The sequence below is a fragment of the Muscardinus avellanarius genome (assembly GCF_963383645.1).
Source record: "Muscardinus avellanarius genome assembly, chromosome: 2".
Taxonomy (NCBI): domain Eukaryota; kingdom Metazoa; phylum Chordata; class Mammalia; order Rodentia; family Gliridae; genus Muscardinus; species Muscardinus avellanarius.
This window is the reverse complement of record NC_137787.1, coordinates 153978454-153994719: the sequence shown is the minus strand read 5'-3', so window position 1 is coordinate 153994719 and position 16266 is coordinate 153978454. Positions and strand designations below refer to the sequence as shown.

The following is a 16266-nucleotide window of genomic DNA, read 5'->3' as shown; positions in this document are numbered from 1 at the left end:
AAATAGGCATTTAAATCTTTAAATTTTCATCTCTTTTAATGATGTGAATTAGTCTACGTGTGTGCAGGACAAAATGGACTATATCTTTTTACATTTAACTTTTATACGACATGAGGTGTCTTACAAATGACCAAGGGTTTTTTTTTTTTCCTTGTTTTTTGTTTTTGACTAATGATATGGAATGTTCTTTGTGTTTATATGTGTGGCAGGTAACTTTATACAGAAATGTTTACCACAAATATGTGTTAATGTTTGGTGTAGCTTGGACTACTGCAAGGTCTTTTGGGGACTTTCAGTAGAAGCCTGTGATGACCGCTAGAAATCCACCACAGAGCGCAGATGATGACCCTGCTTTGTATGGGGTTTATAGGTAAACAGTTAAGTCAGCATCAATCACAGAGGACAGTCTTCGAGTGATCAGAAATACTTCAATGCACACTGCATACCTTCCTCGCAGATTGTCAAAAGGTAACTCATTTCTTTTTCCTTTTTCTTTTCTTCTCTCCGTTTTCTTCTTTCTCTGTCTCTCTCTTTTCTCTTTAAGCATCAATAATTCTGTCCCAGTTTAAGTTTGGTCAAAATGAAACCATTGTTATCTTTGAAAAAGAAACAGCAGTGAAAAGAACATACTTGTGGGCACTTCAGACGTTCACTAAAAGCCGTTAAGCAGCATCGGTCTTTCTTCATCCCTGTGAAATGGGTTGTCACCAGGAGTGATCATTCTGAAATCAACCGAAGAGACGAGGAAATGCCAATGCCTTTCTCTCTCTCCTCTCCAGCTCACTTTCTCACAGCCACAGGGTCATTGCCCCGGCAGTCCTGCAACAGCTTGTCAATTTCTCTCACAACTTCCTCTGCATCCACCGACTCTCTGCCCAGATCCCTGGTGGGGTGGTCCAGCTGCTCCAGGACGGCCCCCATCTCGCTGGAATCCCGGCTGGCTCTGGAATGCACATCGGCGAAGACCCTTGCCATCTGCTCTGAAGCCATGAAAGGAGGGTCTCTTGGTTGCTTACTGGGTGACAGGTACTGACTGCTCGCTTCAGCCAGGGCTCCCGCTTTGGCTTCACAGCCATCTAGGGAGCCTTTGGTTGAGGTGCAAGGCTCCACACAGGCCTTGGTCGGGCTGCTTGATGCTGAGGGCACCTCTTGGAGGAGAGGACTCAGGGCACGTTTGGCTTTTAAATAAGGTTTCACATTGGCAATGAGAATAGTGTGCTCTCGCTTGTCTTTTCCAAATGTACAAAAAGTCTTTTTCCCAGTGGGATTCACAGTTTCGTAAGTCTCAGTTTCAACATTAGCTTCAACTGTGGGTACAAAGAGATTTGTGCGGTAATCTGCATTTTCAGCCTGATTGGCTGCAGGGAACTGTGGCATCCAACACCTGTCAGAATGACCAAGCACTCGGCATTCATCTGTGCAATTAACACACTCTTCTGGTTCTGGAAAACAAAAGAGAAAATGGCAAACTCCGATCATTAGGGTTTCTTTTAAATTTCTACAGAGGCTGTGATCAGCTCTCAGTGGGCTTGCTTGACCTCTGGTCTCTTAATTAAAAAGGAAAAGAAAACAATAATTAAAACATTTCAGGATGGTTGCATAAACCTGCTGGTTGAGACAATGGTTTTATTTAAGCCTATTCTCTAGATATTAACGAATTCCCATAGCCTGGGAAGAAGTAAAAAGTGGCCATTGGAGAATCATTCTCAGTAGAATAAAGCATCACGGTAATCTAATGTCCTGGGGATATCTGTTAGCCTTTGTTCTGTAGAACCCATCCTGGAAACAGAGAACTTCAAAAAGGATTATCGGGATTAATTTTTCAAATCAAATAGCAGGGCAAGAACTGGATTGCCAACTTTCATAACAAGTCCTAAGCTGCTTTCTTTAAAAAGGTCTTATCCCTATTTTACTTGTAATTCTTATTTTGGTGACAGTCATGAAATAAAAGGTTTCCTTTCAAAGCCCCCTTTTCCTACTGAGAGTGGCAAATGAAATTTTCTGTCAGAATGTATTATGAATAAGCTTGCCTAAAAGTATGCATTCCTGTTTTCTTAGATATGCATATGGATCATATAATCAGTTCTCCTCACTTCAGCCTTTTGTTTTCCATGTAAGTAGGTGAGAATGGATTCACTCAACAGGTACAATCCAGAATAAATGACAAATAAATGTGTTTTCTTATTTTAAACCACAGTGCTTTCTGTGAGAATTTTTGCTTCTTTGCTAATAGACATAGGGATGATCTATATAAGTATTTTTAATTATCCCTGTTTTAAATATACCAAACAAGCAAATATGGAAGAAAACTTCTCCCTTATGGCAAGGGCTTCATATTGCCACTGGTCCCAATATTTTTACCCAAAACTTTGAAGTACATTGTCACAGTTCCTTTCCTTGGAAAATGGTTGTTTCCATTTTGTGTAATGAAGATTTTTAAACCAGGGACTTTTACTTTCAGGAGAGGATATTTACAATTTACCTCCATGTGGTGGGAATATAATTCCCTACACATTTAGTAGCCCTGGGGATTGCATTTTAATTGATGCTAGGTTATCCCTACAAATTTATAACATCCTATACAAGTAAAAAATAGTGTGCATAAAAGATGTGAAATAGAAAACAATAAATGCATTAGCACTGTTAAAATTTGTACTGTTACTTTTCAGAGTCTTATATTAGATATGAGTTTATGTTCCTTATAAATAATTCTTCATCAATAAAACAAAAACAAAGTACCAATAAACCCACAATCTATTTGATCTCAAATAATTTCCTATGAGACAAAAATTTTTATAAAGAATTAAAATGATGTCTTGACAAAAAATATGATGGTACTTTATAGCATGTGTCATTCACACTTGTGAAATGTTAAAAAAGAATTTAGGTAGCTTATGTCTATTTTAATTCTTCCATTTGAAAAGAAAATCTTAGGGTAGAATGAAATATTCACTATTTATTTCATAAAGCAAGCAAGAATGCTGCAAAGTAGTCTCAAACCAAAATAAGCATCCATAGACTCATAGACCAGCTATGATTGAAAAGGAAGTCAGAAAGACATGAACAGCTTCAGAGAAAGCCAGGCACATAACATTCTAGCAAGCCTTCTTATGTATTAAAATTAGAGCTGAGATTATATATATATATATATATATATATATATATATATATATATATAGTTTAATATTAGCTGTTTTCTTTACCTACATAGAATGGGACTCACACAGTACCTCTGTATTCTCAGTAAGTGTTAGAAGCAATAATATCATTTCATTCAACCAATTTTACCCTTCAATATGACAACAGAAAACTTTATAATCTGTTTCTCCTGTTAATACTTTTATCTTTTAGAGTTGTGATTTTTTTTCTTAAATTTATTTACAGCCAATACATTCTCTTTGAAATGTGCCAGCACAGTTTTATACTCCACTATTGACTGGCCTTCCATTTCAGTTATTGGATAGCCAGTGCTGAATGAATTCAATAAAAATTTAAGAAGAGAGAGAAAGAGATAGACTAATGCAGATATAAGAAAGTGTAAATCGACCTTGAATTTGAAACCACCAACATACAATGATTGTTTGGCACTTCACTGCTGAAAATCTGCAGCTTTTTACTTGGCTCCTTTGTGTCAACATCCAGGGGAGCATATTTGGAATATTGATTATGATACATTACAAACTGTTCACCTTGTGATTAGACTGTAAGTTTGATGCCAGCAGTTCACAGGCAGTGAAGAAAATCGAACAGATACTTTTGTATAAACATCAGAAGCTATAAGCACCAAGTGAAGTGTAAGTGCTAAGGGTCAAGGTAAAATTTATGAGAATGTGGAATCATTTCTGAAAAAAATACCACACAAATAGATGAATAAATGGGTGCCCAAAAGAGACATAGTTAAGATGCAACAAATGACTTGCTAGATACACTCAAAAAATTCCGAAAGGTAAAAAGGAAGAAAGAATGCAAAGCAAGGAGAGAGAGAAAGGAGAAAAAAAGAAAAGTAAGAGAGAAGAATAGAAGAGAGAAGGGTTGAAGGGGGAAGGAAGAAGAAAGAAAGAAGAAAGAAAGAAAGAAAGAAAGAAAGGAAGGAAGGAAGGAAGGAAGGAAGGAAGGAAGGAAGGAAGAAAGAAAGAAAGAAAGAAAGAAAGAAAGAAAGAAAGAAAGAAAGACCTGCGGGAGAGATGAAGGGAAAATTGAAGAGGGTGAGAGGGCTGGTAGAAAGGCAGGCAGTCAAGACAGAGTGAGGTATAGCAGGAGGATTTTTACATGTATTTTCTGTCATCCCTTTAATAAGCTTAATGTATGTAATAACGAACAATAGTGTGGACTACTTTCTCAAGCCCTATAGCAATAAATAAAATCAAACTGCTCCCTTTACTTTAGAGAGAATGGATCCTAAAGTACATATGTGAAATTTTAAACTAAAGAAATGAATAAAGGCAAATCATTTATAAAATCATACAGAAATAAAATATAAAACTCCAGATATGAAAAAAGGCAAATCATCTAGAAACACTTTGGTATTTGCATCAGAAAATGAGGTCAGTGACACCGGACAGAAGAAATTATAAAAAAAAAAAAATCGATCCACTGGCCATTTTTTCTTTTGGTCCAATCTGAGATTACCAAAAAAAAAAAAAATCTATCTTTATTTTCAACCTTCCTCGATACAGCATGGTCACCCTTTCACGGAATATATCTCTTGCCATAAAAGATGGTATAAAACAAATGGTATACAGATGACAAGAAACTGACAACTAACCATGTGTGTACTGCAGAAAGAAAAAATTCTGAAGTCCAGAAGATGAAGCTCTGGTAAGTCTGTCTGTAGAGAAAGTTTACAGTGTCTGATATTTATTTATTTATTTATTTATTTATTTATTTATTTATTTATTTATTTATTTGCAGTACTGGGGACAGAACCCAGTGGCATTCTACCTCTGAGTGACACCCCCAGCCCTATTTTTTTATTCTTTATTTTGAAACATGGTCTCACTGAGTTGCAAAGAGCCTAAGTAGCTGAGGTGGGCTGGCTTCAAACCTGTGCAATCCTTCTGTCTCAGCCTCCCAAATACTGGGATTACAAGCATGCACCACCATGCCTGCCTACAGTGTCTAATCTTTTAAAGGTGTAATTCCTCACAGTATCACCTAACTCAAATAACCTTAAACAATTGTTTAGTATTAAGAATCATTTCTATTCTCTCACCACCACATCTGGCTCATATACATTCTAAGAGAAGAGTATCTATGCACGAACCTTTAGTTGCATTTCATATGTTTCTGCAAAAGATACCTCATATAACTAAAGAATGACTGCAGTTATTGTTAATCAGCTGAAATACAACCCCACACACATATAAACACATATTAACAGATCTTGATTTATATGTATATGATAAAATTGAGCTTTCTTCAATATGCTGTCCAAAATTTTTTGAAAAATCTGAAATTCATACCAATGAATTCCTGAACATTGAGTATTAGTAATTGCCATAAGTTTTATATTCATTATTTAAAAGAACATAAATAAGCTGATATGTTTTAATAAAATATTACATAGTAACAAACTATCATATATAAATGTACTTACATATACTATTTTTGAATTCAAAAATCAAGAGATGACATTTTAATATTCCCTACAATCAGAGTAAAATCAAATTTTATACAATTAAAACACCAAGTTATTGGCACTAAAATTACTGGATTTTAGCAGTCTTCTGTAAAGGTTACAATAATTTGAATTTTACACTATGTTTTTAATTTTATAATGTCACCGTAGTCATTAAAAGCAATAGCTATTTCGATGGTGACTAAAACATGCAAACAATTGCCACATTTATGATTAAAATTTGAAGTTAAAATGCTACTAAATTAGCAAGAATATACAATAGCTAAGTAAGCCTCTGTCTAACATAGGTATTTTAGAAAACCCGGGATAAAACCCTTCTGTGTTATGATTCTGTAGTGTCCACTACAAAGAAAGCATGTGAAGAAACCAGGCAAAAAAATTCTCACCAGAGCAAATCAACCTCTTTATTCTTTTCTGTCTTGCTTTCAGGCAGAAATTTATCACAAATCAGAAGTTTAAACTTATTTCCCCTGTCTTCAAAGCACTATACAGCACCCCCAAGGAGAAATACTTGGCAACTAATTGGTTACCACTTAGGGAAATGTTCAAGAGCATAAAAGGATTTTCTCCCCTTTAGTTTCAAATTTACCTGCTGCCTCAGGAGCTCACATGTTTGTACATCTAAAAATATGCATATAGTTTTCAGCATAAGAGTTCCACGTACACATCTGGTATCTGCCTCTGATTTATTTTTTTTATACTGCAGAGATAAATGTCTGTGTCATAAAAGTTTGAAAACCAAAATCCATAAATTCAAGCATCGATGGGAAAGTTCTAAAGTGCTGTGGCCGTGGGAGACACATATTGAAAACAGAGTTTTCTGTGCTTTATGACTGTCAACAAAATGGTTTTATTTCTATTTTGTAAACAGTTAAATAGGAGTTGTGTTCTTCTATGATTTCAGTGGTTGATAGTTTCTAATTTCATCTTAAAATTAGAGCTGCTTCTAAGTAGACAACTCTATAAATGGCAGTCCATTTTTTATTTGTTCCCCTCTCTCTTTTTTATCTAATTTACCTTCTTTCATCAATGTAAGTTTTCATAACTCTTAATTAACTGTTTGCAAAAGCAGAATAGGCACCCATCTCTATTTATGCCTGGCACAAAGGCTCTATACTAATTGCATAGAATCTAAGCCAAGTATCCATCACAGATTCTCTTTCTGCAAACTATGACAAGTCAACACCTTTGACTGATGTGTGTGTGTGTGTGTGTGTGTGTGTGTGTGTGTGTGTGTGTTTTAGTGGAGATTGAACTCAGGAACATTCTACCTTCAAACTATACCCTAACCCAATTTTATGTTTTGCGTGGAAATATGGTTTTGTTGAGTTGTTGACAGCCTCACTAAGTTGTTGAAACTGGCTTTGAACCTGAAATCCTCCTGTCTCAACCTCCCAAATACTGGAATTGTAGCCATGCACCACCATGCCCTACATGGGCAGTGGTTTTCTACTGAACGGTTGTAACTGTGTAACAAAAGCTTGACTTTACTTTCTTTAGTGCACACACACACACACACACACACACACACACACACACACAATTACTCTTGTGAATGTACACATGCTGCTCTCTGAGCACCACAAATGACGTTATCCAAATATATGGTAACGTGTGAGAGAAAACTATCAATGCTAAAATAGAAATTTTGTCAGAATACAGTCCAACAAACCTCTAATGAAGTAAGTCTTTCTTTCACTGATTTGGCATAATTTGTAACTTTGAAATGACACTTCTCTAACATAAATAGTTCTTTCTTTCTCTCTCCTTTTCTTTCCTATGTTGATTATTATTCACTTTTCTTTGCCATCCACTAAAACCCTTAAACTTCTTATGATAACTAGGTAAGTTATTGTACATAAATGGTACCTTAACAATCTATATCCACACAAATCATTTCCACATATGAATTCTAGGTCCCATTTACCAAAATATTAATTAAAATCAACTTCCTGTTTTCATGCTATCTTACTACAAGAGGAGTAAATATTTCCCTTTAAATACCATTTGTAAAGCCAGTATAGCATACTTATCTCAAAAATATTTTTCTTATTTCAACAAAAGTGTATTCAAGTGTTTACCACTGTATTGCGTGCAGGTTCATGTTTTTTTCCTACAAGTGATCACAAGGCGGCTGGTTGGCTTTATTTTAGCACTGCTTTTAATAAGCTTGGCTTATATCTTATGCTGGGGAAAACAAAGATGGTTAAGGAAAACCTGACATAAAATAATTATATATTTAACTAAATGAACTTTCTTCTATTGCACTGTATTCCTCATGTTTCTCATTTGTGCACAGAGATCTCTGTTGTTTTACTAATCAAGTATTATAACTGATACACAAATACATGGGTATGACATGTCTTCTGCTTTTTTATTTTTAAATGCAATAGAAAACATATATCTTGTTACCAAAGCTCATTTCATGAGTATGCCTAATCACACAGCAATAATTTAATGAAAATATAACAACTAAAAGACAACTACAAATAAGATGCAATGAACTTGAAATATTTCATTGTTATCAGTCATAATGAATAAGAATTTACAAATATAGTTCATATAATAAAAATACGGTGAAATAAGCAGACATATTTTAAGTGGATGCACTGTCAATTTGTCTCCCAGATTTTACTTTAGTTATGAAATGCCATTCTATCTGCTTTTGATAGGCAGAAAGCACATTTTGAAGAAGTTATTATAACACCATCAAATAGTCAAACCGTGGCAGCTCTGAAGTCCCAATCCTCTAGCGTGCACCTGCACCACACAGTGTTTCCGAATGTATTGCCACGGCTGCATTCAGACACCAGAAACCACTGGCCTATATCATATTCAAGTGAATCCAATCGCAGCTGGGTATCTGGAGCTGCTTGGAGCATTCGCACTCACTATTCAATGCACCTGCATGCCTTCGGGGATGGTTTTCAGTGTTTGTGACCTTTTGGACATAGTGAAATGTCTACTAGAGTGACATTTTTGGCATATCTACTGATAACATACAGATAGTGCTCTGAGATGGAGAAAAACTTAATACGGATGAAACAAAATTTATGTTATGGAACTAATGCAAAACAGTCTAAGGAAATTTGATATGGAAGCATCCAATATATAAAACAATGGGAATCTAAGCCATGCATTGGAAATTTATGACACAAACATAATTGTGTCCCATGGCATACTGCTCCGAGATTAACATTTAAAATTCAGTTGCCCATGTCCCCACTCTTATCCTGTAAGCACAGCCACCACCCAGGCTGCAGATGCTTGGAAATGAAGGCACAGCTATCCGGGGCAATCTCTTTTCTAACAGGTACCCTCAGGAGAACTGGCTTTGAAGCTCAGTACTATACCAAAGGAACAAGGCTTGTATTTTCTTCGAGAGGTTTCTCATACTTCACAAAGAAAACAATATAACTCTAATGTCCCAACAGAGTAAAATTCTGTGGGTGCATTAGATATGTGTTGCTCAGCAGTTACTTTAAAGAAGTGTGCTCAATAATTCATAAGGAAAAATACATTAAACATCTACTTTGTGCCTATGCACTACAAGTTTTCAACAGGGGCATCTTGAATAGGATGCTGTCCAGCAAGTGTTGTATCAGGTAGAAGTTTATGGTAAATGAACCTATCCACTTTTAAATTCTCAAGTTTGTAAAACTATAGCTGTTCACCAAGGCACTTAAACTCCTGACTGGAAATGGGAAACTGGATTTGAAGTCAGCATAGGGAAAATAATTCATGAAAAATTACATTTTGAACTGTGTCATAAAAATGTCATGCCAGAAAAATCCGGAGAAAAATGTAGATTGCAATATTGTGAAAGGTTTTGTACAGGAGATGACGCTTGATCTGTGATTCAAAGGATTATCATATTGGAGTTTCAATAGAGAAGAGAGAGTAGGGAGTCAGTGCTCCAGGTAAAGGGATTGAATAGAGAAACAAAGCCGTAAAGAAATGTGCATTTCATAAGAAAGTAAGAGCTCAGCTTTAGAGGTCAAATAATTGATGTTACAATGCCAAAAAATGAAAAGGCAATGGAAGTCAATCTATCTAAGAATGGAAGGAAGAAAAGTTCTGAATAAAAGACCATATCCAATGTAGCAGGCAACAGAGCACTAAAACTGGTATTTGAACAATTGGTCTTATGTCTCATAAGACTCTTAAATTCTTTTGAGTGCTTAGATAAAAAGATATTGAGTTAGGATTGGTGGCACAAATCTGTAATCGCAATATGTGGGAGGCTGAGATAGGAAGATCGCAGTTTTGAGGTCAGGCTCAGCAATGTAGGGAGGCTTTCTGCAACCTAGTGAAACTCCATTTCAGAAGAAAGATAAATAAATAAAAAGGGTTGGAGTATAGCTCAGAGGTAGAATGGCCCTGGGTTTAATTCCCAATTAATTAAAAGAAAAATTTAAAAAGTGATACTGGATTGCATTTTTTAATCTACAAAAGTAGGATGAGCTAACGGGTACGTAATATCCAAATCAGCATTCTTTCTAACAATGGATTAATGTAGAGTGTTAATATCCAGCAGATACAGTAACTTGGTATGACTCACAGGCTCAAACTATTTGTTGGAATAATCATTCCAGTCTTAATGAATCTCATGCAGTCTTTCCTAAACACTATCTTGACGAGCGTTGATTCAAATGATATTTGATATTACCAGTATAAATCCTGCATCTTCCAACTTTGCACTAAAAAGTTGTTTTTATTCCTACATATGCTTTATTTCTATTTTCTAATTTTCTGTTATTATTAACATCCATAATGACTACAGAGGATTGCATATGTGAAAGATTAAAGACAGGAAGCGTGAGGGACTAGAGGAAAGGGAATTAATTGTTTAGGCATTCAGAAGATAAATAGTGAATATATCAACAAAGTAAATGTACCAGTATTGGGAATGGCTTATGAAGATTTGCAAAAGCGCTGATTATTAATAGATATATTTCAGAAATAATTGTGTCAAAATGGCAGACCTGGAGAGAGAAAGGCTTGGCTTTGGTCAGGAAGCAAACTTAAGATTAAAACTTAGATTGACTTAGCTAAAAGTAATTAGCAAGTCGATAAGAGAGGGGAGAACTAGGACTTTTTCTGTCTAAAGACAGATCTACATGATTAGATAATCTAGCTAGGATAGGAGGAGGGGTCGACCTGACCTTTGATCAAAGGACACCTGAGCTTCACCTTGGCAGGGAAATAAGGGGACTATGTCAGAATTACATGAACAAGATGGAGGTCTTGTGTATAAAAAAGCCAGGTCCACGTGTGTTTCCTTTGGTGAATTTGCTCGAATCGCCCCCTCCCCCAGTGCCATTTTTGAATGGCATGGGGCTTTAACTGTCTTCTGTATTTCTATCTTTTTAATAAACTTCTTTAAATTTTCAGCAAGAGTCTGGGCTAATATGTATTCACCCTTAGTTCAGGACAAGTACCCGCAGTTTTTCTGTTTTTTGGGTTTTGTTGTGGTTTGAGGGAAATTGTGTCTGGGACCCTAACAGGGGTCCTGGGGACAGTTTCCCCAAAACCATAACATTCCCAGACCATAACAGTAAAGACAACAAATAGGTTTTAAAATCTAGAGGTCTCTCAAATTTGAAACTTTATACCAAGAAGAAGAAATAATTAAATGAAATTGCTAAAGTTTTTCTTCAAAGTAAGCATTTTTATTTGGATAAAAATGTAATAACTTCCCCAGTGAATTATATAATTCCGGTACTGCTTCCTAGCCATTATTATTTTTTCCTTGGTTTACCTCATTTACACCCTTTTTCCGCTTAAGGATCAAAACACCATGGTTTACACTTTGGTGCACCTTTCCTTGAATACACAGAACACACATTTGATAGTTAGATACTTTTGAATATGAATACAAGACTGTAGTTGATGTAAAACAATTACATTTAAAAAATCAAATGCTACTGGTAATGTAGAGTAAGAACAACTGTTCATTCCAAATCACTTATAGCTGAAACATTTATTTGTATGCCTGGACTATCAGTTTTTAGAACAATCCCAGGACCTAGAAGAAATCAGGCATAATACTTTTCTATTGTTATAACATATACATTATTTAAAGTAACATTTGATCTATGTGTTAAATATCATGTTTATATAAAACCAACAGTTTTTTATTATTGATCATACCACTTTATTTTATTTTATTATTTTATTTACTTTTGGTGCTGAGGTATTCTACCTCTGAGCTATACCCCTAACCCTATTTTATGTTTTTAAACAGGGTCTTGCTACATTGCTGAGGCTGTCCTTGAATCTTTGATTCTCTTTGCCTCAGCCTCCCACAAACTAGGATTCAAGGCATGTGTCACCATACCCAGCTTGATTAGACCATTTTAAATTAGAAGATAAAAAAATCCTGCTTGACTTATATTCCACTCAAACTTGAAGGACAGAAAATTCTCCCTTTAGAGAATGTTTTAAACTGGTGACACTGTTATTGAAACCAACACCTATATTTAAATAATCACTTATTTATAATGTTAAATTATGGAAAACAGTGAGTACAAAAGACCTATGCCTCAGCATCTATGTTTCTTTCTTCTCTCCTAATATTTCTCCTTTTGTCCTTTTTTCTCTCTTCTATTGAACTTTTGTGTAAAATGAGCCAGCTTCTCTTTTAAGTTAGTTGCCTTTGTATGTTATGCATGATCTGAAAGCTGCCATCAACATACAATTAAATATATCTATAATTTTAGAGTTCTAAAAGCATCAAAAGAGCCTAATCTATATGCAGTGAGATGATACCTATGCTTTGACTTGCAGTAGTTAGAAAAAAGCTGCTTAGTTTATGAAGACAAATGTAAAATTCTAGCAACTTAAATAATTTTATGAATTTCAGATTCAAGACTATGTAAATATGCAACTGTTCTTTACCTTTAAAGAATGTTTCCTTATGCATTTATTGCCTCAGTAGCTAACCCATTTCTGATAATGACACTATTTTTAGTGAAATGGATGAATGCATCTAAGATTTGAATGATCCTCCCCAGCAAAGTGTAATCTTGTGTGGAAGGTCCATAAAAACATGCCTATTAAGCCAAACTCTTGTAAGAAGCAAACAAGACAGTCTTATTAGTGTTTTTCTTCAATGGCTACTATCTGATTTCTTTGGAGAGGTATATCTATTTACCATTTTAAATCCTGTTGTTCATTTTGTTGATAGCACTTTATTGTTTTCAGTGGCTAGAAACAAGTAAACAAAATTGATGTCATTTTTTTTTTAGCATTCTCAGAAAACAGAGTTAATTCAGAGAAAGCTAATCTTCTGCTTATTACTTAGCAACCAACACCTGTCAATAGGACATGGGAGTGTCAGAATATGTTTCAAAAAATTTTCAATGACACTCAAAGCTCCAAAATCTATTTCTTAAACTCAAAAAATAAACTATAGAGATAAAGTTTCTAGTGTTACCTTCCGTTAGATGGACACAGTTCCGAATGAATAGATGGGTGTCCTGCTCAGACTTGTACTTTCATAATATTTTTTAGAAAGTTATACAAAATAATATAAAGATTAAAGCATTGAGAAATAATAAAACTATATTTATCTATAAATTATTCTTGTAAAACTAATAGAAAGGTTTAAAATTTAATTTAAGCTAAATGTCTTTCATGTGCATGGATTTATGTTTGCCTGCATACACATGCACAAATGATAATAAATATGTATTTTTACAAAAATACTTCCCATGAAATAAAATCTTCCTTAGAGAACTATTAAAATTGATACTATGCTAAGATAACCTTAAAATTAAACAAGCCGGGTAAGGTGCACTCTTATAATCCCAGTACTTGGGAGGGTGAGACATGAAAATCACAGGTTTGAGGAAAGCCTCAGCAAGTAGTGAGACTCTCACCAAGGTAGTATATATACATAAAGAGAGAGAGAGAGAGAGTTGAGGGTGTAGCTTGAAAGTAGAATGTCCTTGGGTTTAATCCCCAGTACTAGAAAAAAATAAATAAATACAGAAATTTTAATCCTAACAATTTAGCCTTGATTTCAGTAACACAAGGATTCTTTCTACTAAGCTGCTGATACCACCACTGTCGTTGATAATATAATTCTAAATAGTTGAAAAAATATATGAAGAATAAGAAAAGGAAGATAATTGACATTATTAAATAAAAGCTCTTCTTGGAATTACTTTCCTAAATCATTTTGTTCTTAGTACCTGTAAGTGTGCAGTAAGTTTATTGGAAGCTGATGGTTTTATCTTGTATGATTGGTTCATCCCAAGAATGAAAATTTAAGCAAAATCAATACATTCAATATCCATGTTCTAAAGTAAATATACAGAAATGTTTCTTGTAATGGATTTTACTGGCAGTGACAAGCTATTTTTCTAGTAATGGCTTTAATATTTTGTAATCATTAAAACAACACTGAAGGAATAAGAAATTGGAAAATCATTCGGGAAACTCTCCTACAGAAAGATAGTATAATCAAATCAAGAGCCAAAATGTTACTGGAGAAGGTAGATAGGTGATAAAAATATATTCCCCATTAATAATAGCAAGGAAAACAAATACAAATACATAAGCACTTATTTTATTTTCAGATTTGTAATCTAAATATTTTTCAACAATAAATTCATAGATATAACAGGAAGAATTATTTAAGACTATCTTTATTAATTCCAGCATATTATATTTGAGGTTTTCCCTTTAAAACCATATATACTCAAACTTAAGAAGTGGTCCTTTGTTACTGCCAAAGCTATTTTCAAACTTTTATAACTCAATGACCATTACATAAAAGGCATACAATGTAAGTTACTTAGTTTGATGTTCAAAGTCTGGCCCAAATAATTCTTTAGGAATAGAAAAAAATAACAAAAAATCTAATGATAAATTTATACGTTTGCTTTTGAGCAATAAGAATTTTTAGGGAAATGGCTGCAATCTTTTAACTAAACTAAAATTCATATAGAAATATAATTATATACATCAATTGAAGAAAGTGAAAACCTACTGAAAACACAGTTAAAGTCACTAAGTCTCTGCTCAAGGAGAGAACATGAGTCTATCACCTTAACCTTAAATTTGTAGAGGACTTTTCAGTTCCAGGTAAGTTTCTTCCTCAACCTAAAATTAGTATAAAGTCAAGATCTACCTAGAAATATAACTTAACTTCTGAGTTGACAAATTTCTAGTAAAATATTTAATGTTTATTTATTGAATTGGCAAAGAATATTAATTATCACAAAGGAAAGATGCCTGGCTTTTGATATTAAATATTATTGCAAAAGAGAAAAAATACTAGGTTAACAGTACTTGGTAAATAGAAACTTCTGATCTAGGCTTCCTTTCCTATTAACGGTGGTTGCTTTATTATTAAAAACAAAATTATCTGTATATACTTTTACATGAAATTCCAAAAAGAAATGATATGATAGATTAAGCATTTATTTTATAAAGTACACATGTTGAGATGGTTGTATAATGGTCCCTTGACATCCTTGGGGGATTGAGTCTAGAAATTCCTTCAAGCGCCAAAATTTCTGAATGCTTTGTCCCTTATATAAAATGAGGTTTTGTTTGTAAAAAAAAATATATAATTTATATATATCTTTCTATATATTTTAAATCACCTCTATACTACTTATAATAACTAACACAATATAAATGATATGCAAATAGTGTTTATAATGTATTGTTTGAATAAGGACAAGAAAAACATCCATACATGTATAATATATTTTCTGAATATTTTCAGTCTGAGATTGGATAAATTCATGAATGTGGATTTAGGCAAATGTCTATGTAAATCATCATATGTGAGATAATAGTGATTTACACAAAAATATAAGATATTGTTTTTCTAGTTGTTTTATAATATCACATAAAGCAATTACATCATATATAATATATCATAATCAAATAAATATATGTAAAAATTAAAAAGGTTTACATTTAGTAAACTGCAATAATTAAGTTCTAATTCCAAGGATTAGTATATTTATTAATAGGAAGTGTTTACACCTCTACTATGTTGATTATGCTGATGCTTTAGGTGAGAAAATAAAAGTTTTGAATTGACAAGATAATTTAAAATATGTCACATAATTATCACCCAAGAAATGCAATGAAAAAATGCATACAACAGTGTATGTACCCTTTGTACACATGAAGAAAAAAAATTCCTATTCCAGATGGAAATGAATGGAATGAGTCTTGCATGATGGCAAAAATCACCTAGAAGTATGTAATGGATAGAAACATAAAGTTTAATCCACTTAAGGACAACTTCTAGTTTTCCTGGTGTTCAGAAAACTCCCTCAGTGTTTGAAGTTAGTGATCAGCCAGGGTTAAGCACAGGTGCATACATGAATGTGGGTTCATGTAATAGTGGAAATGTGCATGCGCTTGAATAGAAAATGGATGTCAGAGCAATGCAGGAATATATTTAGGAACATATGAAACAATGCATAGAAGTTTACATTTCAAGAGCAAAAATTATTTATTGGGTGTAAATATTACCTTTTAATATTTACAGAAGTGAAAACAAGACTCTCCTAACTAAAATGTAATCAAGATGAAATCACAGCTATTCAAGGATATCATAAAAAATGAAGTAGATCATATGTGTGTAGGGATGTGAG

General features: G+C 33.8%; 1 protein-coding gene across 1 annotated transcript in view; it reads right to left on the bottom strand.

Annotated features, from left to right (window-relative positions):
• Window positions 1-780: 780 nt before the first annotated feature.
• PCDH17 (protocadherin 17) overlaps window positions 781-16266 on the bottom strand; it is a gene marked incomplete at both ends in the record, with an annotated part of 93220 nt that continues 77734 nt past the window's right edge. The window contains one exon of the mRNA XM_080690267.1: window positions 781-1442. Coding sequence (XP_080546393.1) covers window positions 781-1442 — 662 coding nt within the window. The remainder of the gene's footprint in view (window positions 1443-16266) is intronic.